This window comes from Bidens hawaiensis, unplaced genomic scaffold (genome assembly GCF_021521415.1).
Source record: "Bidens hawaiensis isolate Kalapana, Puna unplaced genomic scaffold, B.hawaiensis_p1.1 tig00013007_1, whole genome shotgun sequence".
Lineage (NCBI taxonomy): Eukaryota > Viridiplantae > Streptophyta > Magnoliopsida > Asterales > Asteraceae > Bidens > Bidens hawaiensis.
The window spans coordinates 224,497-250,731 of record NW_027492093.1 but is presented as its reverse complement, the minus strand read 5'-3'; the positions used below and the strand labels follow the sequence as shown (position 1 = coordinate 250,731).

At 35.4% G+C, this 26,235-nt stretch overlaps 1 protein-coding gene and 1 long non-coding RNA gene across 2 annotated transcripts; one reads left to right on the top strand and one right to left on the bottom strand.

The window, feature by feature from the left end:
- Positions 1-5,229: 5,229 nt before the first annotated feature.
- Positions 5,230-5,725, bottom strand: LOC143542971 (uncharacterized). Its single transcript, XR_013136990.1, has 4 exons — positions 5,632-5,725; positions 5,503-5,549; positions 5,370-5,427; positions 5,230-5,305 (listed from the first exon to the last, which is right to left on the bottom strand). It is a non-coding gene; the product is annotated as an uncharacterized LOC143542971 (long non-coding RNA).
- A 5,725-nt stretch (positions 5,726-11,450) lies between these two features.
- Positions 11,451-14,852, top strand: LOC143542982 (uncharacterized). Its single transcript, XM_077035423.1, has 3 exons — positions 11,451-11,894; positions 11,976-12,371; positions 14,847-14,852. Exons 1-3 carry the CDS (start codon positions 11,451-11,453, stop codon positions 14,850-14,852), a joined length of 846 nt encoding a protein of 281 aa, XP_076891538.1.
- Positions 14,853-26,235: the final 11,383 nt, after the last annotated feature.

Genomic DNA, 26,235 nt, shown 5'->3' with positions numbered 1-26,235 from the left:
TACATGGTGGTGTGTGAAGTTGAATGACGTGGAAGCACCGGTAGCCCATTAATTGTCAATGGAAGCTGGAAAGTGGTGTGAGCCACCAGTTTCTCCTTTCTTTGTGGTCCGTCCTTGTGGATATCCACGAATCATTTTTTTTTTTTAACTTTACATGCCACCCTAAATGTCTTTGAAAAACTTTACTTCTTATTTAGTATATCCTTGGTATGGTACATTGGTGCATACTTGTATGTCCAATCTATACTATATATAATGTATAACTTAAGAATTTCTTAAATTTTAAGAGGTATATTTATTATTGCTCAATATACAAGGTATAATGCATAAAGTATTGAGATTATAGAGGCAATGCTGTCTTTTAATCACCTCACTTAGGTCACTTACTTAAAGTACTTCAACTTTAATCAAATTTTGTTAATCTATAAAATAGTTACACATTTAACTCTTACACTAAACAACCAACTTCCACGAACTTTAACGTTCATGATTTTTTCACACACTATTTTTTTTTTTAAATTACACAAAAAACATGCATTTTATTATCTTTAATTTGAGTATAGTATTGCCATACTTTGTACATTTTAAAAAATTAACATATTACGTGATTGTCAATCAAGACGGACAACGGGTCGGGTTGGGTAGGCTCGGGTCATGGATAAGACCGGATTAGGGTCGGAACAGGTCGATTCAAAAAATGGTTAATTTGGTTCGTGTCAGGTCAGAACGGGTTCGGGTCAAAACCCGACTAGAACTGATTTCGGGTTAGATTGATGACGGGCTTCAGGTTAATTTGTTACGTAGTTGCTAGGTCTTAAACCCCGCTGCATCGCGTGAGCACAAAACTAGTCATATATTATATGCAGGTGTATTCAGGGGCAGATCTATAGTAGAAGTGGGTGGTTCCGCGGAACCACTCGAGTTTCGAAATAATAGTCTAATTATATATAGAAAATATAAAAGGAACCACCTTATAAATAGGAAAAGAACCACTACATAAAAGTTTGAAGTGCTGGTTCAGCCGGTATGGTGTTTGTTTGGTTACCTTAAGGTCGCAGGTTCCATTCTTGTTGAATGATAGATTTATTTTTATTTTTTTTACCAACTTACCTTATGGGTTTTATTAAAACACTAAGACCACAACAACAAATTTGGCGCCTCTTCAGTTTTCCCTTGCCTCTCTTCAAACACAGACAACCTATCTCCCCTGACCCCTCGTCCCCGTTCAGCCGTTCTCTTCTTCCGACTTTGAAGGTATGTTCGATCTTCCATGTTCTTTCCCAATTCCCATCGATATGTTGAAATAATTTTTGGGATTTTTGCTTTCTTCTATTGTCTTATATGGTCTAGGTTGTGTTAATAAGTGGTTTGGTTGTTTAACTCTCACATTCAGCTCTCAAATCTTTCTAATTTGGTGGTAGAATGAGATGAATAAATGTTTTTTTATTGTAACAATTATGCTTACAAGGTGTTCGATGAAATGCTTCTTAGAAAGTTTTCTATAAAATGATCATCCATTTGTTAAATTGTTGCTTTAGTTTTAATTGTTCTTGACTTCTTGTTAATTGTTTTTGATTGTTACTTTAGTTTTAATTAGTTAGATTGTTGGTTTTAATTTCTTAGTTTGTTAGAATTTGTTAGTTTCTTATAGTTTTTAATTTATTAGTTTGTAATTGTTGATTTGTATGTATTTTGAATATTAAGAGATATTTACAAAGTGAACCATCGAACCTTGGATCATCAATTTCAAGTAGTAAACCGTCAAAAATAATTTTTGATGATCTTTCATGGGATCCTTTCGAAAGGCAAACCATTTCATTTTATCAGCGAAGTCAAAAAGATGAAATTAGACGGGCATATCTACTTAGAGGTACGTGTCAACAAACCGGGCATGATTTACCTCTAACCAATTTAGTTGGTAAATTAAGACACTTTAATGACGGTATCTTTTTTATTATTTTATCGTATTTTTATTATGTAATGAGCTTTGGCCGAATCATCGAACCGACCCGGAATTTTTTATACCCGACCGACTCTATGAAATTTAAGCATATAAAAGTAGTGCACCACCTAAAAAAAATTCCTAGATCCGCCACTGGGTGTATTCAACATGACCAAGATAAATATATTCAACCAATCATGCATTTATGTGGTTGTGGTTATTTATGTGGTTTCCTGAGTTTCCGACCATGAAATTGTGGCTTAGAACAGTTTCAAATGGACCCATCTTGGCTCCCTCGTTGTGGATAACACATTCAGAAATCATAATACGTACCAAAATCTGGATATTACCAAAAGAAAAAAGATACTGGTTTATTTTTTAAAGCATTAAATAATCATATACGATAAACAATTTTTGTTGATATATATATATATATATATATATACTTCCTCCAAAAAGGCACAAATAATGGAAAATGGTGGGGTTGTTTTTCCACGTAATGTTTTACAACAAGACCGGTGGGTAGCGTGTCTTACATACGCTCTTTTTGTAATTCATAATTCAATCATTAAAATATTTACAAAATAACATTTGCAATTCTAAGCTACATGAGCAAAATAAGCTTCGGTAGCTGGTCGACAAACAATCTCCGACAATAACATCTCATTAAAAGAGGAAATTATGGATCAAAAACTTTGCTGTTCGTGTAATAGTACGGTGAAAACTAAGTTCGTGATACAATACATCACGAGAGGGTTGATAAACTAACATAAACAAGTGTCGTGCTGTAAATTGTCGCAAAAGCAGCATCCAACGGGTTCTCTAATAGTAGAGGTGCACAAACCGGGTATTCTCAGGAACCGGAACAAGGTATAGTCAACAAAAGTCAAAACCGGGTCCGGGTAGGAACTGGTTCCGGGTATAGTCGGGTATTTGACCGAGTTTTGACTGGTTCCATCAGGTTTTTTCAGGTTTCGGGTAGGGTAGGGCCGGGTTTTGACCGGGTATTGGTGAAACCGGTTTCACTGGGTCCGGGTCGGTTCCGGTTATAGTTTTAGAGGGAAACTCAAAACCCGGTCCATACCCGGGGGTAAGGTAGGGTCGGGTCCGGTTCCGGGTAGGAACCGCCGGGTCGGGTCCGGAACCGGTTGTTTTGTGCACCTCTATCTAAAATTGTTTATGAGAGAGAGAGAGAGAGAGAGAGAGACTAACTATATGGTTGATTTTATTTCAAGAATTGCATACATATGGATCCTACACATAGGGTTTGTATCTTAAGGTTTTAAAATTAACATGCTTATAAAACTGATTCTGCTGCTAAATACTTTTATAAAATGCATGTTAAAAACCCAATAGTATCAATGCGTAATATTCTATGATTTCCCATATGCACACAATTCTTATACAACAAGAACTTAATCAATCTTTCACCAATATCTAAAACATACTAAATCGTAAAATACTAAACTGCATAAAGAAACAAAAAATTGTATAACTTAAACAACCAACAAATTAGAAACACAAGCTATTGTTCAACACACTAGAAACAAAAAGAAATTTCCCACACACATAGTCATAAAAAGAAACAAAGGAAAGATATAAGAAGAGCACTAGGCAGCACTCCTCCAATACTTCGTCTAATAAGCTTCTCTCCATTGTGCATTAACGCGTCTTGCTGCTCTCTCCATCTCCCACTGCTCTTCTCTTGGTCATTCATCCACTTATGCATCTGTTCAATTTCTGGTGCTGACCATGTGTCGTAAATGGCTGGTCTCACAAGTTGCTCGCCTACTGGCGGTAATGTTGGTGCTACATTTTCTTAAATGATAAGGCTCTTTCTGAAGAAATTGCAAAGATTTTCAGTAAATATGTTTAGAATAATGATACTTCCCGGGAATGGATATGTCGGATGAACAGCCTAGCAAATCATTATCAAACCCTGAACTACTTGCAGACATTCGAGATGCATGCAGTTGCAGAAGCCATGATGTTGAGGTTTGTGATCAAAACTTGAATGTTGCAGGCAAATTAAGAAGGCACGTTTCTAAGCAAATCATGATTCAGCGTTTGTGCCAGTATATGGACAACCAAATTGCCAATTTATGTAAAAGCTTGATTCAGTACATGATAATATATTAATATTCTTTAAGGTTTATGCACACAGTATTGCAACAAAAAGGCACCCTACTATTCAACTGGAACTAGATTCTCATTCGGAATTTTAACAAATGACCAAAAAACAATACTATGCAATGATTTATACAATAACAAACCCTAGTTTGAATCGGTCCCAATGCCATCCTAGATATGAAACTTTGTTTCCGTGATTTGCACGTGAAGATTAGAAATATAATAACTAACTCGACTACCAAAAATTTCTTCAGTGGCTGTACAACAGGAACATCACTGCTGCATTGTCCTAATGACCATCCTACAATGACATATGATAGAATCACATATTAAACTGTCACATACAAACAATATATACTTTTTTTTAAATAAAATGATTTACATTTGGATAAGTTCAACCGGTTTCATGATTAGCTAACTTATTAAAATTTGACCTGTGGTTATGAATACTACCTTTTCACAGTGGTCATTAATTTCTGAAAATTGCATATTGATTAACTCATGACCGTGATCTGTAGATGATGAACTGTAATACATATCGCGTATCGCGGATCTGAGTCGTTGAGTTCTTTGAGAATAGTAAATCTTGGTTGCAAGTGGAGCTGGTGCATACACAGTTCCTGCTTATTTTTTAACCATTAACCATGATTTTATCATAAACACTAATTCAATTCATTAAATTCAAGTAAAAATATTTACAACAGTGCAGACTGAATTAATTTACCTTTGGTCTGTAAATGGTGATCATTATGCTTTGTAGGTGTTTGATGGCTGTTGGCATCATCAAAGCTCTTCAAGTTTCTTGCCTGTGATTCATTTAGTAACTCTTTGCCTAAATAATGAGTTTTGATAAACTCTTAGTAAAATTTGATATTTGACAAACAAAAAAGATAAAAAGATGGTGCACAAAAGAATATATTTACCTTTCGGTTGTGTAGGAAATGAAGTTTCTTTAATGGTTTGCTCATCCACATAAGAATTCGAAGCAACAGTGTTAGCAGTTGCACATTTTTCAGGCTTACCAACTGTTGCAACTCGTTCTACATTCGAGTTAAACTCAACAAATACAACTTAAAGAAACACATGACACAAATGTTACCCGTGAAAATAGAATTATAAGGATACTAGAAATACTGATTTGTAACTTCTCCTCCTTTCTTGGAGGTTTCTTTTTGCCTGCAACTTCAGTCTCGGTTGTACTGTCTACTACTAAACTTAATGACTTGCAAATTTCTGAAATTAAGTTGCAAATTCATTTAGTTTACTCTTTTTATAGAGAATTAAATAACAATATTACCTGCATGATTTGCATATTGGCTAGCCTTCACTGGTTTCTTGCAATTATTGCAAGAAACCTGCAATTGAGAAGACGAAGAAAAATATCAAAATAATTCTCAACATGAACATAAAAGCAAGATTTGAAAATTCACCAAGATTAAAGGATCCATTATAGGCCTCAAACCAAATACATCCATATCTGCATTCCAATAAATAAACATATTGAAATTTGATACAATACTTCAAAGATTAGATTATTATATTATGAAAAGATAACTTACCTTCTTCATCAAGCAAATTTAGTTCATCCGCCTCTTTAAGGTCTCTCTGAATGTACTGAGCTGCTAACTTCCAACAGTTTACATCCTCTGTCATAGGATTAAACAGGAAATAAACAATGGCACGTGTCCACATAATCTATGTATATATATACTATCTAAGACCATGCATAGTGGGGCACCATGGCGCCCCCAACCCCCCCCCCCCCCCCAAATGGGGCGTTATGGGCCAATTTGGGGTCCCCGGGGCTATGGTGATGGCGCCCCCTTGGTTGTGGTTTTCAAAAAAGCAACATATATGATTTTTTTTTTTTTGGGGGGGGGGCTTATGGGGCTTCATACCATCACACACTATTTTTTGTCATAACGCCCCCCTTGTTAACGTGGCCAACACGTGTGGCATAACACCCCACAAGGGGGGTTATGACTACACATGGTCTAATGAAGAATGATCCCTCATGCCATGTGTCATTGTATATTCCTTATTAGATATGGTGAGTCAGTGACACGTGTCCGCATCTCTGCATCTCTCTCTTTTTAGTAATGATATTTTTTTTAAAAAATAAATAGTAATAATATTAATAAAATACATTTACTTTACCATCATCATCATCATCGTACTCAGTATATCCCACCAATAGCAAAGCTATGGTAGGGTCTGAGGAGGGTAAGATGTAGACAGCCTTACCTCTACCCCGTAGGAATAGAGAGACTGCTTCCGGTGAGACCCCCGGCTCAATAGTAGTTTTGCATCAAGCCTTGGACTAAGGCACATAAGACCATTCTCATTCACAACCCAACCCAACCCAACCCAACCCAACCCAACCCAATCTTTATTATAAAATTGATTTCTCTCTCTTCCACCAACCCGATCCAACCAAGCCAAACTTTCCACACACATTAGCAACCCAAACTTTACTATTTTTTATTAAATAAATATAATTTGTAATTGTTTAGATAATGTTAGATTGTTTAGATAATAAGTTTTATCCAAAAATCTTATAAACCAATACAGAGTTGACAAGTGTCAGATAATGTAATCAGTAATAATTAATATTTATTTTATTATAAAAATATATTTTTTTGCAATCTTATGTTTTTTAAAAATTCATACCGGTGTGTTAAAAAAAAACTAAACAAGACAATGATTTTAGATTTTTTAAAAAATTTATTTATTAAAAGTTATTAAGGAAAAGCATTTTTAGTGTTAAAATGAATTAGTATGAAAAGAAAAAATAAATAAATTAAAAGGTGAACCAATAATTTAGTGACATGTGGCCATGATGGTGGTAGTGGGCAAACTAGGTTGTGGTGGAAAACTAGTTTGCCCAAGTAAAGTTTGGTATTTGTCAAAATTGTGAATTAACAATGGCATTTGTCAAACACATTGTAATACATCAATGATCAATGTGTATCTAAAGTAATATTATAACTACATCGTCATCATCATCATCATCATCATCATCATCATCAGCCATTAAGCCCTAATTATAATTATAATAACAATAATGAGGATAATAACAATAACGAAGAAAGAATAATAATAATAATAATAATAATAATAATAATAATAATAATAATAATAATGTGTATCTATGTACCTGCCATTAATATTATTTGCGATGCGTTGAGTCATTATAGAAGCATTGTCCATTCGCAGTCAAATGAGCTTAAAATGTGAGATTACGAAGACGCATTAGCAATCGAGAAGATCAAAAGCAATGGACACGAATACGAAGAATGTGAACTTACAGTGGTAGGTTTATGGACGACAATGGCGTAACTTGGAGCATCCATTCGTCCAAAAAGCTAAGCTTTGCTTTTCTTTGGTAATTGAAATTGATGATGATTGGGATTTGTCTGTGGCTGACGGGTTATTTCTCTGCAGGTCCCTCAGCTTATAAACATTTGCATTCCACCTCAAATTTCATCCCCACACAACTAGAGCACTTGGCCTTTACATGACCATGCTTTTGGTGTTCTACATAAGATATATTCATTTCTTATGTCATTTTGGATCAAATTTATCCAAAATCGTCTTTTACAATCCGACATTATAATTATCATCTAACTTTCTTTTTGCGGTGGTTATAAAACTTGTAATTAGTTTCTATCAGCCAGTGATGGTTACAAAATCTCACTCTTTATCATAAAACTTATAATTAGTTTCATCACATAGATGCTCTCTTCCTTTAGATGTCGGTGATTCAAATCCTGTAGTAAAACAGGTTAGGTAGATTAAGAGCATAATACTAGTCTTTAAAAAACTATAATTGAACTTTAGACACACTAGTCCAATATATACAAATGGAACACTTGGTTTAACACTCTTTTGACATGTTGGCCCAAATTCAAATATTAAATTAAACTCATACCAACAATAACAAATGGGAACTTACCATTATTTTATAATAATATATGGGAAACTCAGGATGTCACACGTATGAACGTGATTGACAATATAGCATGGAGTGCAGTGGCGAACCCAGAAAATTTTTTTAAGGGGTTGAAAATTTTTCGGGTTGGTATTTAGTTTGACTATCGGTATTTAACTTTTTTTCAAACCGGTTCAATCATTCGGGTTGGGTTAAATCCATATATAATTTTTTTTTCAGTTCGATCCATTCGTTCCGGATGAGTCAAATCAGGTGGGGTAATATAAAAGAAAAGGATAATCACACAAAATATCATATAACAAAAAAAAACGGGAAACATAATTAAAAGTGCATAACTAAAATATAAATTGTTCTCTCCGGATTTTCATTTTTTGAAATATAACCATAACATCACCTAACTTGACATCCTAAGCAAATCTTTCTTAATGAAACATATACAACTACTATTTAAATTCGCATAACCCATTTAATTACGCAAATCGGATTGCACGTGCTTCATCACCGAAATTTTTTTAGAGTTAGATGTATATAGCCAAATATTAAACAAATACGACTATTGTTTCTTTTTCACTTTGTTAAATTTCATGGCCAAATTATTTTTCATTTAGGTCAGAAATTTACAATTGTAGTAACGCTAATTTTTTGGTTTGAGATGGTTCACATAATCATCTAGCATAAAAGTAAACATTAAAATAAATTAATTAAGATTAAAATAATAAATCATCAGTGCATCACTAGAAAAACAAATAAATAATAAGGAAATAAACCTTGGAAAACTAGAAGCTTGTGCAATATATATTAATTGATATAGATAAAATAAATGTACCTGACACAATTAATTATCACTTTTTAATCTTCTTCTACCTCTTGAGTTTCACTCTTACCGGTCACCTCCGGTGTCCCCGGAAAATTTCCAAAAGTTCAAGTTCAATCTTTTCTTTTCATCTTATATTCTCATCAGTTTCATAGGGGTCGGAGTCAAAATTTCACAGAGTTAATAGAGATTTTAACACCTATATAACACCAAATAAAATTTTCTCACTGGGGTCAGCCGACCCCTGTACAACCATAGTAGGTCCGCCCCTGATGGTGTGATGATCGCTTCTACATATAACATCATTAGTAGGTCCATGTAACAAATCATTACTCCTGCCATTTTTTCTAAGACGACTCCTAACTTGTTATGAAAGATTAATAAATTCTTATTTAATTATTTAGGAGTTTGATTTCAACTTTTATTGGGTCACTCTTGATTCTGTTGATCTTGTTAATTAGTAATTACTCATGATTATCTTTTTGTTTGTGAATTTGGAGTGATAAGCAAGGATATGTCCTTTTTTTTTTCTTTTATGTTTTTGCAATCTTTATGTGAATAGATCTTGTGTTTGACACGATATCCGCCGGTATATTTTAAATATTTATTTTTTGGTGTAATTATTTAAATAGGCTTCCGTCACATTATCCATACATAATACTTCGATAGTTTGATGGATTTCGTTGTATTGTAGGCCGATAAGAAATTTGAGCTAAATCAATGCAATTAAGCTTAAACAACATACCTACAAATATACAAAATGTAAATTAAGTATATAGGTAATGTTTAAAACAGTCAAAGCTCTCGAGGTTGCATAAGAGCATTCATAACTAAATATTATATTTTATTGTTTAAATAAATCAATTTCGTAGTAAAAATTATTTGGGCTGGACTCTTTGCAACATCAAATACAAGAAAGAAAAATGACTATAACTGGTATGACTTATTGTGCTCATGGGCTGGACAGCACATGAAAGGAAAACAGATTGAAGGCCACGAAGTGATATGTTACCGGAATTGGTGATTAAACCCAATCACTAATATATAATTTCATAAAAACATACAATTAAAATAGACATGCAGGCAAGCTGACAACAAGTTGCGCCGTAACCCCCTTTTTGAATGGAAAATCCAATCTGCTGAAAACAAAGTTACAGCTTTTTGGTGCCGATATGTTACTCTGCACGACTCGTTGAACTCTTTTCACAAGCGTAACATCATCTGCAGCAAGGGACCTGAGTGTATCAAAACCGAAAGCAATGAAGGCATGTTGATTCTCGGCACAAGTTTTCTCGTGCTTAGCAATTTTACCAGATTCTGGCTTTAATACAACATGCCTAGTAACAAACCCGATGTCCCTAAACTCGATAAGGAGGGACACTCCTGTAAGGTCCACACAAACATGCTTTCCCCCACCTATCCAAACACAAGAACGTCCGCTATCCGTAGAGTAGGCCTCCCTTCACGTGATTAAAGTAATATTTAATCATATGATTTTGAAGTAACGTTGACAGTACGAACTAAATATAAATTGTGTTACATTTTATTTGTCTGATTACGTAGTCATTGAGATAACAAATTATCTTTGAATCGAGTCTTATACTCTTTTATATTTTACTATAAAATCATTGGATCTACTGCATTTGTGCTTTACCAAATCATGCCACTTTGCTATTAGTTAGCTTACCTAGATACAAGATTGATTGTGTAAAGAGGAATAAACCGTGCCTAGAGTTGATTACTTCACGCTACTGGATGAAGAATAATCTTGAATTATCAATAAGGTTGAGAGTTTGTTTTGTAAGTTTATTTTAATATGGATTATTCTAGAATAAGTTTGCCTTATTTCCCAAGTTAAGTTTGTCTTGAAGAGCATGTTTAGTAGGTCTATAAATAAGGTCTAAATTATTAGTTTTATTTGTGCAAGAGAAGTATCTCCTCCATTTAAGTTTGTTAAGTTCGTTTCATAAGATTATATGAAAAGAGTCGCGGGTTGTCACCCAAAATATCTTGTGTTCGTTTGCTCGTTTGTTTATTTATTTGTTTGATCCGTCTTGGCCAACAATTGGTATCAAAGCTTAGGCTCGTTTCTTTATCCCGATTCAAAGATTGAAATTGCGTTTTTAGAGTTTTGGTTATCCCCACTGTGTGATGATTGAATAGTGAGAGGTTCGTGGAAGCATCGACATAATTTTATGCTCTTTGGTGTTTGTGTTCGATCGAACAGAAGTGTAAAGAAAGATTGGATGCGATTGTTCAAAAAGAACAAGCACGCAAGAAAGAAGTGCATGAAGCTCCAGATATAGAAAAAGCTTTGCAAGCTGTTTTAGATTGTGAAGAAAAAGAAAGGTTGAATGAAGAAAAAGAAAGAATTTCTTCGGAAGGAGAAGAGAAGATGGTGAATCTTTAAGGTTGTTTGAGTCAGAAAAACATACCTGAAGATTAGTTGGTTTGCAATTGATATTGTGTGAATTAATTAACCAATTATTTTTCTCGTACTACACACAAAGTTGAAGCAACTTATTTATTTTTATTGGGGAGCTATTTGAAACGGGTTTTTTGCGAGCAACCAGAACTGTTTGAATCGCCACCGACCGCGTTAGCATTGTGATATGGCTAGTGATAAAGAAGGGAGCTCGAGAACAATGAAAGAATCAATGGGTGGTTTTGTGTTGCAAGCACCGAAGTTAACGTCGACCAACTACGCATCATGGTCAGTTATGGTGAAAATTATCTTTGGTGCGAATGGTTTGCATGATGCGATTGATAAAGAAAAGGGTGTAGGAATTGAAGAAAGAAAGAAGTTTATGGCGTTAGATGTTATCTTCCAAACCCTACCTAAAGACGTGATGCTTCAGATGGCCAAGTATTCAGAACCGAAAGATGTTCGGGAAGCGTTAAGAGTTCGTTATCTTGGTGCAGAAAGAACTCAGAAAGCTCGTGTTCAAATGCTAAGAACCGAGTTAGATGGATTGAAGACGGGGGAGACAAAAAGTATTGATGATTATGCAACGAAGTTGGGTGGAGTACAATCAAAGTACAAGAGCTTGGAAGCGGTACTTTAAGAAGAGGTTTTGGTAAGAAAATTCTTGAACTCTATGCCGAATAAATATTTACCTGTTGTTTCTTCGATGAAGCTACTTGCAGACATTGAAACAATGGCGTTTGAAGATGTGGTTGGACATTTAAAAGCATATGAAGAAAGATACAAGTTCAAGAATGTGAATGAAAGTTCATCCCAAAGTCAGCTCATGTTCACCCAAACCGAAAAGAAAGTTGAAAACTACCGAGGACGTGGTAGAAGCCGTGGAAGATATAATGGACGAGGAAGAGGGAATCCAAGATGGAATGATGAACGGGTTGAATACCGGAAAAGGAACCCGGGAGAATGGCAAGATGGAAGGAAGTACGTAGCGTGCTACAACTGTGATAAGATTGGGCACTACTCGAATGAATGCAAAGAACCAAGCAAAGGGAAGGAAGAAGTGAATTTGACAAAGAAAGAAGATGATGTTGATCCTTCTTTGTGTAACGTTCGTTACTTTTCAAACCCGAAAACCTGACCCATTTTAAATTTTTCGGCTTTGTTTATAAAGATATATGTTAATATATATCTCAAGGTTCGTTTAATATATTTTATATTCGTTGATTTTTATGGGATTCGTTAAATTTGACATAACTTATCGTTACGCGTTCATTAATCATCGTTTATATTATATTCACGATAATTTACGTTATTCATTCGTTCGTTTTCTCCTCATTTTATTCAATAAGTGTAACTCCGGGATTTTAAGTTTAAAGTCTTAAAGATTTAAATAGGTTGCAAACCACTCGAGTATATTACGAACATTATCAAAGTTCGGGATTCAATGTGTATATTACTTATAATTACTAGTCTTAAAATATTAAAAAGTTCAAGGGTTTAATTTGAAAACTTAGTTTAATTCTGGTTTAAATAGAACCTGAAACTTGAGGGGCTACTTTTGTAAAATTGCATTTAAAATAATCTATTAAAATAACAAGTAGCCCAATCCCCTCCCCTTGACCCGTTTTTTCCGGCAGCTTCACCGCCGGCGACGCCGACGGCGTCCGGCTGCCTCAATTAACCAAACAAACGCACATATTAATCCCATTAAAGCTCGTAATCATCATTGACCATAACGGAAACTCATGATATTCGAATAATAACGAGTAACAACGACTAATCCGGGTATAATCAACCCGCGAAATCACCAGATTTTTTATGAAATTGCAATTAACAACATTTAATCGTTTTCATTTCAATTATCAATATATATAGGATCTCAACCTACAACTAAACGTGCCTCAATCATCAATTCTCACGGATAACCTTCAGTAACCTCCGATTAAGCCACTACAATTCGTTTTCTGGCCGTCCGTGGTTCACCGTCTTCCCGAAGCCTTTACAGGTAATAATTATGTGTTTTTGTTCGTTTTTCCACCGTAGAACAAAAGCCCCATCACAAATTAAACAAACTTAGAATGGTTTTCATCAAATCAAAAAACTAGGGTTTGAGGTTGAAGATGATGAACATGAAGTTTATATATTTTTGTTTCTGCACATGTAACAAATAAACAAGGTAGCTCATTTGGTTGTTCGTGTATGTGTGGAATGGGAACCGGGTCTGTCCCATTTTGTTTTTGGTTTATTTCTCCTATTTCATATCTCCATTATTATTATTAGTATTATTTTTTTAAAACCAAGATTAAATAATTAAAAACCTTTATAAATTAAATGATATTATTTTAAACTAAATAAAATTGATTATAAATTAAACTTCTCTTTTTCCGTCCAAAAACCCAACCTTTCATATTCGTTAAGATTTGTAAAACCTCGTTAAAACTATAGTAGTAATTATTCATTTCGTTAACCTTATAATGCAACCATTTCCAAGATGAAATTCCCGATTAAAATACATGTTCTATAAATGTTATAATCCTCATATTAATAATAAATTATTTGTTGAAATAACATATTTCGTTAAACCGTTCGTTAATTTTAACCTCGTTAATATACTATTATATTATTATTGCATTCGTTAATCTTTATAATACACCAGCATAATCGTTGTTGATAAAACTTGTACCCTTAAAATCCGTATCCCATAAATATTAAAGTTCACTTATTAATAATAAATTATTAATTAAATAATATGTAAATAGGATAGTTTGTTAATTAGTTTATATCACGATTCGTTAACGTTAACTCGTCAACTTTAATTTATTAATTTTAATTCGTTCATTGAACTTTAATGCGTCAACTTTTAAACCATTAAACCTTGATTCGGTACTATTAATTCATAATTTGTTAAACTTTATTTCGTTAGCTTTAAATTCGTTAAGGCCATTAAGATTTAGACTAATATTAAGATAACCCATGCCTTAAAATAATACAATAACACATGTTCCCAACAAATAATAAACTTTAATAATCTCGTTGTATTAGTCTTTAAATTCCGTATTTATTTTATAGTTTGTGACGTTTGACCGCTTCGGTTTCGTTATTGTGATTTCGGCTTTTATTACAAATTTGTCTTCGATTTCGAGGTGAGTTTCTCACATCCCCTTTTTAACGTTTTTATTACTTTTGGGGGTAGCATATGTATCCTATAAAACTTCAAGTATTTACAATATTGCTTACAAACTACAATTCAGTACATGTAATTGTGTGTTTACTTGATTACTTGCTCAGAATTACTTGCACGTGGTAGCCTCAATAAGTATGATCATACGCCCCCCTTTGCACTCAGGTCCATTTGTATCGAGTGGAAAAGGGCCTCATTATCCGAGTACGTTGGTTGTTACCAACTGGAAAGGACCTTACTTGCGCGATTACCCGAGTACGTTGGTTGATACCAACCGGAAAGGACTTTACTTGCTCGTTTATCACTTGTCCATGAATTGTATAATTTTTATGTATTATATCAAACTGTGGGAATCTCACCGGCTATGTTCATAGCTGACTTTATTTTATACATATGTTATAGGTGTAAAGAGACGAGGATGAAAGTTAAAAGACATATAGCATGCCTATAGGATATTCAAAGAACAACTTATCATTTGCTTATTTATTTGTTACAACTTGTATTATTTGATAAATTTGTGTTACATGAAGATTTAAATGAGATAATGTTATTATGGTCACCTAATAGTGTCACGTGTGTTTGAGCAATCTGTACGTCACACTCAGGTGTTTCCGCTTTAGCCGGGGTGTTACAGATTGGTATCAGAGCCGTGGCTATAAGATAGGACATTAGACGTAGTGTTCTAGGTAGCTATAGCTTATTTGTTTATTTGTTAGGGTTGCATGATAGAATTATGTGAGCCTTTACTTGATTGTTTAAACGCACTTACTATTACTGGATTACTGTACTCCTGATTTCATTAATGCCTCATGAACACAAGCACACACACACAAGTCCAAGGCTTAGGCCTAAAACAAGTTTTCTCAAAAGCAATTTCAAACAATTTTCAAATTCGGTGTTCCGATATTTCATCTTCTTAAAGACCATGTCCCCTTTGTGATAAGGATATGGTTTCACTCCTAAGGATGTCACACAACTCGCTCTCGCGCAATCTTTATTCTAGCATGCAAAGGTAATGAGACGACCCTACTTCTTATCACCTCTCGGTCTCAAAGAAGGTGTCTAACCGCTGTACTTAATCCAATAAATCACGCAACAAAACCCTACGGTGGTACCTACCGCAAACAAACCCTAAACACAAAGTCTAGAATCAAACAATGCACCGATCAATCAATACAAAACTAATCAACCGACACACGGGGTTTATGCAATAATTCACCAAAATTTCCAGCCCTTAAACACAACCTATTTCATGTCTAAATCAAACTTTACAATAACAATTTAAGTCCATCAATCAAACAATCCATAAAACTCGTCAAACACTAACAATTAACATCATCCCTAGGTAGAACTCACAAGTTTAGCCGAGAATCATAATTGGACAGCAGCTAACACTCAATAAAATCATCATAAAACTCATACCAACCATCTTAACAATCGTCCAACAATCAATTCTAATCATAAACAATTCAATCTCTCAAGTAATTGCAAAACAATTCAATCTGTCAAGTAATTGCAAAACAATTCAACAATTAAGCAAGAAACTAAAAGTGTATGAAAAATGAAAAAGAGGTAAGGACATGATATGTTCCGGGGCTGCTCTCGGCTGTAAAAAACAGTGGTGAATGATCCCGAGGCTTGGTTCTTGTATCTTCTTCCTTCCCTAGTCGCCACAACCTTCAAACCCTAGCCGAAAAAAAGATTTCTTCTTGGTTCCCCCTTGCTGTCTAGCCGATCGCTGAAGCTGCCACCCTCTAGGGTTTTTTTTTCTTTTTTATTTTATGATATAATATGAGGCTTGGGCTTTTTCATATCGTAGACGGGCCGGGCTTTGAGTTTTACTTGAAAACGTATGCGTAAAAGGCTCGTAAACTGCTCCAAAAGTCCGGTTTCTCTTCCTTGTAACCCAAAACCTATATGATTATTAAATATATGTAAAACCTATCTAAAACAAGTAAAAACACATAAAATGTAATACAAAAACATAGATAAAAGGTGCGGAAAATATGAGTGTTTTACAACACATCACACACTTAAGTCATGGGGTGGAGATCAACAACCTCCAAAACTGTCTCAACCGGCTCACCCAAATAGTGTTTCAAACGGTGGCCGTTCGCCTTGAAGATGCGTCCATCCTCATGGCCAATCTCAACGGTACCGTAGTCAAATACCTGTCTCACACTAAAGGGGCCGGACCATCAGGATTTCAACTTCTCGGGGAATAAACGAAGGCCAGAATTATAAAGCAAAACACGATCGACAGCTTAGAATTGTTTGTGGTCCTTCAACCGGGCGTCATGAAGCTTTTTGATCCTCTCCTTGTAAATCCGTGAATTCTCATAAGCTTAGCCTCTCAACTCCTCAAGCTCATGCAACTGACCCATCCTGTTTTTACCCGCGCATGCAAGATCAAGATTCACACTTTTCAATGCCCAATATGCCTTATGCTCGAGTTTAACAGGGAGATGACACGCTTTCCCGTACATCAATTTAAAAGGTGTCGTACCAATCGGTGTCTTGTAGGCTGTACGGAAAGCCCACAGTGCGTCATCTAATTTCTCGGACCAATCCTTACGATTCTGACTAACCGTTTTCTCCAAGATCCTCTTGATGCCCCGATTCATGATCTCGACCTGCCCGCTCGTCTGCGGGTGATATGGTGTAGAGAAGCGATGATGGACACCATACCGGGACAATGCCTTCTCCAACTGGGCATTACAGAAATGTGAAAGAGCATGGTTAGGATTAACAGGATCTAGATCTTATGATTACAACGATACATGATGTTTTTGTATTCGGTTAGAGTAGATATACGTTATGATTGATTCGAATGATATAAGAGAGAATTGGCAGAGTAACGAGATAGAATACTTCAAAGGACTTTTTTTTAATGAATAATTTACAGCATATATATAGGGGATGACCACATTCGTTAACTTAACAGTTAACGAATGTGTCATTCGTTACATTAAACCACACGAATGAACTCTTCATTTGTTAATACATTTAACATATAACGAGTAGCCCTCATTCGTTATCTCATTCGTTAATCTGGGTTAACGAATGAGCTTACAGATTAGACGAATGTGTTACATTCGTTACGGGGTAACGAATGTAACTTACATTAGAGCGAATGGCTCATTTAGCCATATTTACATTAAGACCCCTATACTTTAGACTAATTACATTAATGCCCTGATAAAGACTGAGACGTACAAAATGTGTATCAACAAACTCCCCCTCGTCCTGAGCTCTTTATCATACTTTAGCGTTGAAACATCTTTGTCATCCAATCAACGCAGCTATGAATCTTGTATGCGTAGCAGACACGAACAACCCTCTCAAACTGCATTGCAAGATCATAATCCTTTATATTAGAGAATCTGATCTGATTTGCGAATAACACGTCGTTGTCAGACTCAGATAGATTGACCAACCACATCGGATCAATTACACGCAACGTCTTCGTGCTTGAACCCTGGCCATAAACAATAACCGCTTCACCTGTATAATTAAATGCAGTGAAGAAACTCTGAGGGAATATCTTCATCGGAACCCTCTTCATAGTCTTCGGCGGCTTCACTTTTATAATTAACTTCCTCCATCCCGTGTGTGTATCTATCTCATCAATATATTTGTGAGTCGGCACCTGAGGCTGGAAGAATTTGAAACCAAAGCGGGTTTTATGCAATAACTGTCGGTAGAACCAGCTAGCCCATTTATCGTTTCCACGATTAACAAACGGACGATTAGCTAAGGTTCGTAAATCCCATCGAGTCATAGATAAAATATCGTGTGGGCGCTTGAAATAATAAATACCGTGCTCCCACTTAACGATATATACCTTAAGATCCGAATCGTACTGCCAGGCCACCATATCACCTTTAACGTCTTTAGCAGGCTTGTACTTCTTCATCTGGTATGCAGATTCCCGAGCTTTCTCAACTTTCACATTTTCTCGGTCATGATATCTGAAAGTCTCGATCATCTTATTCATCTTCTCAACGTTATACTCAAACATACCATCAAAAGCACGTTTCCGCTTCTTCTCTGTAGTGGACACATAGCTCGATTCAGCAGTTTTTAACTTATCTTTCTCCTCCTGTAATCGACGTTCTGCCGCATTGAAATGCTCAGTTGTAAAGAACGGAATACCCAAGTCGTTGTTATTATCTGTGTAAAACTCCGAATATTCTTCAGCAGTAACATCTTCCATTTCAACTTCTTCAAAATCAGGTACATTCCCGTGAGGAATACCTGTATCAGTACTATCTTCCATCTCCACATTCACGTTTTTACCCAATTCCTCAATCTCATCATCATTTAGATCCAGAAGCAAGGCAATTTTTTCTTTCGTTAAAGAATGATCAACAAATTCACCTTCTTCGATCTCATCAACATTCACCATACTTGAAACAATCCCATCCATTCCTACAAACAGAAGCATGTTAGCCGGAATAACATCTATTGGCTTGGCTCTCGTGCAATCTTTATATGGAACAATCTGTAGATTACTCGCTTCTGACCCACCACCAACACTCGCATCAGTCTTATTACCCGCCGACGGTGTAGAACTTCCGCCGGTTGCTGATCTACCCCACCCCCTGCATCATCCTAATCGTCTTCATTATTCTTCAACTTCTTTGCAAGTTAGTTGAAGAATAATCTCCTCCTGCTTGTTTAACCTCCCCCCCTGAGCAGTAACTAGGGCTCGAAGTTCCTTATTATCACGCTGAGCTGATAGAAGATGCCGAAGCAAATTTCGTTGTGCCATCTCGTTTGCAGCTTGATCTACTTGCATTTGAGTGTGTTGTAAATGCAACAGACTCATCATGTGAAACCATTGAGCTTGAGGAGCCATGTGATAGAAATTTGGATGTACTGGTTGCATAGGACCTTGAGGACGACTGAATGTCATAAAAGAGTGCTCAGGCCTTGGCAACGGTGTGGGAGTAACTGGAGTAACAGACGTCGTTGGCTGTGGTGAAGGCATCTGTGCCAATACAACATGTAAAATATCTCCAAAATGAGGATCAGGCCTCACAGTAGTAGCCAAAGTCATAGTTGGAGGCATAGGAGACGTAGGCATCTGCACAGGTGTTGGAGAACGAGGAAAATCTATCATAACAATAGGAGTAGGAGATCCTGGAATCTGTGGAACTTGAACTGGAGAAGCAGTAGATGAAATAATAGGAGTAGAAGCAGCAGTAGAAGGCACAAATGGTTGACTTGGTATCTCAATACCGGGACCCCTTCTAACTCGTTGTTTCTTGATTTTCTTCCCCTTTTCAATCATAGGTTCTTTACCTTTACGCTTATGCTTCTGTTCATAAGTTAACTCGGCTTGTGGTCCTGGACCACCATCACCACCATCATCTCCACCATCATTACCGTCACCACCTTCACTTTCTGAATAAGAATCGTCATGAGCCCAATGATCATTAGATGGCGCAACATAATCAATATTCGCTAGATGACCAGTCAATCGTTTAAATTTTGGTCGATCTGCCAAACTCTGACCTCTATAAGATCTCAACCGTCTCATAGTTTCTTCGTTCATGTGTTCAAGCTTCATAACATCAGCTTGATCTTTCTCCAAGTCCGGCACCAAATCATTGATCATCATTTGCAAAAATCGAGGATACATTAAAAATTTGTGTCTGCTGGTGATGTTTTCCTTCAAATGATAGTTAACCAATTCAGAGAAATTGAACGGCTTATTCAGCACTAGAGCCACGAATGCAGATTGTAGCATCACCCTGCACTCGTCGAAACCTACTTTCCGACCACCCAGTCAATGAATAAGAACATGAAGCAGATACTTGTATTGTTCACACAAGTTTGCTTTGTTGTACATTGATTTGCCCAAATCACCATTATACTTTACACGGCCGAATAATCCTCTGATCAACGCTCGATCGAACTCACACCTATCATCAATATCATGAAAACCCAGTGAGTCTCTGATCACGCCAATATCAATCACTACCCGTTTGTCCTGAATAACTGCTTCGATATGATTATCTTCTTCATTGAACGTAGCAGTATTCCAAAACTCTTGTATTATCTTCTGATAAACAACTGTACGGGTAGAAATGGCCTTGTAAATTCTTGAACGGATGAGAAAACTAATCATACCCCCAAAGATAGGAGTATCTTCAAAGTTCGGCTCTAAAAACGCACATATGTTGTGGCTTTTATTCCAAGAAAGTGCCATATCTGTTTAGAACAAACATACATTAGTCAATATCTGAATATAAACAAACTGGTTAACTCATGACAATCACATTCGTTAAAACTGGAAACGAATGGGACATTCGTTAAACATGAATCAAATTTAATAAATCACTCTGATTCGTTATACTTTAACGAATCCAATCTGATTCGTTATGAATTTAAACAATCCACTCGTTATTTTAACGAATCATATAGTCATTCGTTAACTGTCTTAACGAATCAAAGTACATTCGTTATAAAGATAACGAATCATGCTTCATTCGTTATAAAAATAACGAATCAGACTCAATCATCATCAATTTGACTAGACCAGGAGTCAAATGATAATCAATTTTGACTAATCAAAGTCAAAACCGACGATGTTCATCGATTAAACTTCTTAATTTCCAAACATTTTGACAATTAACCATATCAATCATGTTTTGGAAAGCAATTTCGTGTACGTAAAACAATGACTTTTTAGTCTAATGTTGATTCAGTTAAGAATTTTATCAATCGTTAATTCATCGATTAATTTCAGAGTTTTACTGAATCAATTAACACTCAAACACCGATGAAGTTCCACGAGAATCATATGGTTATGATCGCCATTACCTGCTGAATACAAATAGATCAATCAATGAGGCAAAAATGCAAGTAATGAATTCTGTAGAAATTTTGGCAGAGTTTCGTTTAGAGAAGATGATGTAATAGGAATTAGGCGAATGAACCGTCATTCATCTAACCTTGGGATTATATTCAATAATTTCACGCGAGTCGAGGTCATTCGTTCAAAATTCGTTTAAAATTTGAACTAACGAATGGCCTCATTCGTTAACTATTGAATCTCTTTCGTTAAAAAAATTTTAACGAATCTTCTCTCATTTGTTAAATTGTTAACGAATAACTAAGTCATTCGTTAGGCTTTAACGAATCAATAAGTCATCCGTTAATCTTTAATGAATAATACATTAATCATTCTTATTCGTTAAGTGTTTAAACGAATGTCTTCCATTCGTTATGCACAACGGAAGCGAATGTCTTTATAACGAATGAGAAACTCATTCGTTATGTTTAAATAACGAAAGGCTTTACATTCGTTAAACTTTTTAACGAATCACCATATTCCCTAGAGAATGAGACAAAATTCTCATTTTAAGGAATTAAATAATCAATTAAATCCAAGTTAGGTTTTAATTGCATACATTAAAATACCCGATCACCGTGGATCGGTAATACTTAACTTAAACGGATTTTTTACGTTAAATCATCAATTGTTACCAATTGAAAATACGTTAAGCACGATTAACTTAAACTTTTTCCGAGGTTTAACTATTTTTCCTTTTCTCAATGATTTAATTCGTAAGCTTAGCAAATCGAAACTAAAGCAGAAAAAAAAATAAAAATACAAAATCTTTACGATAAATTTTAAGGTTCATTTAAGCACAAATCTTATGTGAAACCCACCTGTCAGACACAGTTTCATATTTCTTATACATTGAATTTCACATGTACGTTTTTCTTCTTTGAATTGATTAGCTGTGACTCATTTAAAATAACAAAAAGAAAATAAAGCAGAAAGTTAAAATTTTCCCTTAAGATCGGTATTACTACACGCAGATAAGGTTTCATTTTACAAATAAAAAGATAAAATAAGTTGAAGTTGCATAAAATCTTAACTCTCAATTCAGATAATCCCGTATTATCACGCGGAGAAAGTCCAAGATTTTATACGAAACACCAAGAAAATAAAGCAGAATATCCAAATCTTAACCCTCAGGTCGGATAATCTTATCGCGCAGGAGAGGATCCAAGATTTGAATAAAAATAAAGAAAAAATGAAGTTGAATTTCTTTGCAAAATTAAAGATAAACCAAAACAGAATTTTCTTCAAAAACGAATGTATGCACACACAGCAATCTTTAAAGCTTTTTGATATTTAATACAGATATTAACTATGCATCAAGATGTAACACCACTAGATTTGGCAAGCATTTAGGTTTATATCTTTTTAGCACTTATACGATCTGTTAAGCATATCATACACATCATACAATTGATCTTACGGCACTTTTTAGTCTACTTTATTCATTTGTTAGGTCTGCTAAGTTAATGTACTATCATTTTCCCTTTTTGCTTCAAAACTCATTATTTTTTAGGAGCATTTTTCAATGTTTTTGTATTTTTCAATATTTGAATGTTTTTGGAGTTTATAGAATATTGTGTTTTCGTTTGTATAGAAAAAAAAGTCCTTTGAAGTATTCTCTCTCGTTACTCTGCCAATTCTCTCTTATATCATTCGAATCAATCATAACGTATATCGACTCTAACCGTATACAAAAACATCATGTATCGTTGTAATCATAAGATCTAGACACCCAGCTAACAAACTGTTGCAGCTCCTCCTGCATAGCTTCAACCCATGATAGTTCCTTGAGTGCCATTGCGACACTTGTCGGTTCTATCTGTGATAGAAAGCAGGTGTATTGTGCGATACTAAGGATACCCGAAGAGTGCAAATCCGCATAAGCACAAACAATCGAATCCTCAGTAAGAGATACATTATGATCAGATTGATCATCACATATGTTAGCCAATTGGTGCCTTGTGCGAACCCCGTCGTTCACATCACCAATTATTTGATCCTGTGGATGTTGCGAATGAATCTGTAAAGTAGGATTCGCAGGAACAAATACATTATCACCCAAATTGGTGATATTCTCCTCCATAGTGTCTAAAGAGACAAATGATGAATCATCACTTATTAGAATAGGCTCGGTAGTTTCTGGAGCTTCATCTAACATTACAGATGATGAATCAACAAACTCAGTATTATCGGAGAATTCAGAAACATCGTTTGACGTTTCAGATACATTAGGAGAGTCACTTGCATCAACCGAAGAAAACCTTGGACTTGGAAGACATAGGTCCTCCAAATACGATCTAACGAGATCTTCAGGTATGTCATTAACTGTTGATGTAAATGAATTAAATAATCGATCGTAGTCGAACATCCAATCGGGACCTGTACCAGTTGGTGGAGTCGTATAAATTTGACAATCAACGTGATACCATTCCTCCACGCAACCAGAAGAAAGATTGAAAATCCGCTTCTTCGGAGAGTTATAACCCAAGAAATAACCCTCAAAAGCTTTCTCATCGAACTTTCCAACGTCTTTCTTCAACATAGTACATGGACACCCAAATGGTTCCAAATACTTTAAGTTCGGCTTACAATTATGTAGAAGCTCGTAACAAGTCTTCTTGAGCTTCTTTACCGTTAGTACGCGATTCAAGGTGTAGCAGGCGGTATTCACAGCTTCGTTCCAGAATTGAATAGGTAGCTTTGAATCAGCCAGCATGGTACGTGCAGCTTCAATCAGCGTACGGTTCTTTCATTCAGACACCCCATTCTGTTGAGGAACATAAGGTGCACTGAATTCCCGATGAATTCCTTTCTGAATACAGAAGAAATCCAATACATTATTCCTAAACTCAGTTCCATTATCACTACGATTTCGTCTCACTTTCAGTTTGTAAAATGATTCGATCTTTGTAATAAGGTTCTGAATTAGCACAGGAGTTTGATCTTTCGATCCCATAAATAATACCCACGAGTAACGAGAGAAATCATCCGTCACAACCAAACAATACAAATCTCCAGCAATGCTAGCACGGTTCACTGGACCAAAGAGATCCATATGAAGTCGTTCAAGAGAAGTAACGATATCGTTTAGTGATTTGGTCGGATGAGATTTCTTCTATTGTTTCCCCTTCTTGCATGCGACGCAATGATCATTAAATTTGAAGTTCTTGAGGGACACACCATTCACTAAATCATTTGTCATCAAAAATTTCATTTTCCTTAAGTGAATGTGTCCCATGCGTCTATGCCAAAGAATAGAATCTTTCTCTGTTGCATTAGACACGAAGCAAGTAGATGAGGGCGAAACTTTGACATCGTAACTCATGTCAAGTACATAAATATCATTTGATCGAGGTGACCACATTACAACCATGTCTTCTGGAATTGTGTATCCCGATTGAAGAATAACACATTCCTTATCGGTGAATATGGTGGTGAACTTCTTATCGCAGATCTGTGAAACACTCAACAGATTGTGATCCACCTTTTCACAATAATTAACTTTTTCAAATGTGATTCTACCGTTTGAAACTTCCCCTTCTTTTGTAATCATTCCTCCTTGATTACCAGCAAACGCCACATAACCCCCTTGAATATCTTTAATGTTATTCAAAAGGTCTATGTTGCTGGTTATATGCCGAGAACATCCGCTATCCAATATCCATTTTTGACTTGATACGGACCTAGATGTACCCTGCACAAGCAAGTAAAATGATTAGTCCAAAAAGGCAGCCCAAGCCTCAGTCTTGGGCTCTCCCTTTGAAACTTTTGGAGAACTTAATAAATTAACACACGTATTCGGTACTTGAGAATAAGTAGCAGTTTTCTTAGTTTTCTTCTTAAGATAACCATCACGGATTCTTTCCGAATTTGTGTTTAAACAGATGGGTTGAGCACGATCAACACATGTGTTTAATACTTTAAGAGTATCAACCAGAATTACTTTCCTCGGATTGATGTTTGAATACATTATCATAGAATCATCAACATGATTTTCTTTTGAGTTTGAAAAGGATTTAGTTTTGCAAGTTGAATAATATTTGATATTGTTGATCTTTGCTTTGCATCGTCTTGAAACATGACCCGGTTCACCACACTTGAAACATAGACGAGAGTCATTTAACTTTTGTTGTGATGATGTACCGGTTGTTTGTGATATCAAAGTTTTAAGATCAATAGATTTAGGTGTCTCAAATATGGCCTTCTTTGATGACTCATGTTTTAAACCCTTCTTTGTTTTGTAAAATTCAAGATTTGTCAAATTTGATGAATTTTCCAAACCTGACGATTTTATGAATTTTATAGGTTTGAAAACATTTGTTTTTTGGTTTTGAACATTACTAGTTTTTGATTGAAAGAATTTCTTCTCAACTTCAGTCATTTCAGTAGTTTCATCTTGAAATACACTTTCAATCAATTCTGGTTTAAGAAGATTCAATGGAACTTTTTTATCTGAAAACACTTTTGAGAGACCTTTTAATTTAAAAACTTTTCCAGTTGAAGTTTTCAGATGAGGATTAATGAATCGCATTAATTCCTCATCGGACACTGAAAGCTTGTCTGTGGAAGTTACATTAACATGTTCCATTGGAATTACTTTAGGAATATCCTTAGGAACACGTGAATTGTTTGAAGAAACACTTGAGGATTTTGCACTGTAAACAGCTTTTTCAAAATCTTTAGGTTCACACAGAATGTGATTGTCAATTGGAATGTCCTTATTTTTAACAATCACATCTGTTTCAGTTAGCTCCTCGATTGAACCGTCCATTTCATTTTTGGTAAACACCCTTTTGCTTTCAATATTAACTGGTTCACGAATCGGTTCAAATGAATCAACATTTTCAGGTTTATCAGTAGGCATATTTAAAGAATTTTCTGCCTTAGGAATGCTACTGTAATCCTGATTAAATGGAGGAGGAATTTCGA

What these genes read in the sequence shown, in the direction of transcription:
- LOC143542982 (XM_077035423.1), top strand. Translation starts at nt 11,451, where the DNA reads ATGGCTAGTGATAAAGAAGGGAGCTCGAGAACAATGAAAGAATCAATG. An exon ending in AGTACAAGAGCTTGGAAGCG is followed by an intron (nt 11,895 to 11,975) that starts GTACTTTAAGAA and finishes TCTTCGATGAAG; the next exon opens with CTACTTGCAGACATTGAAAC.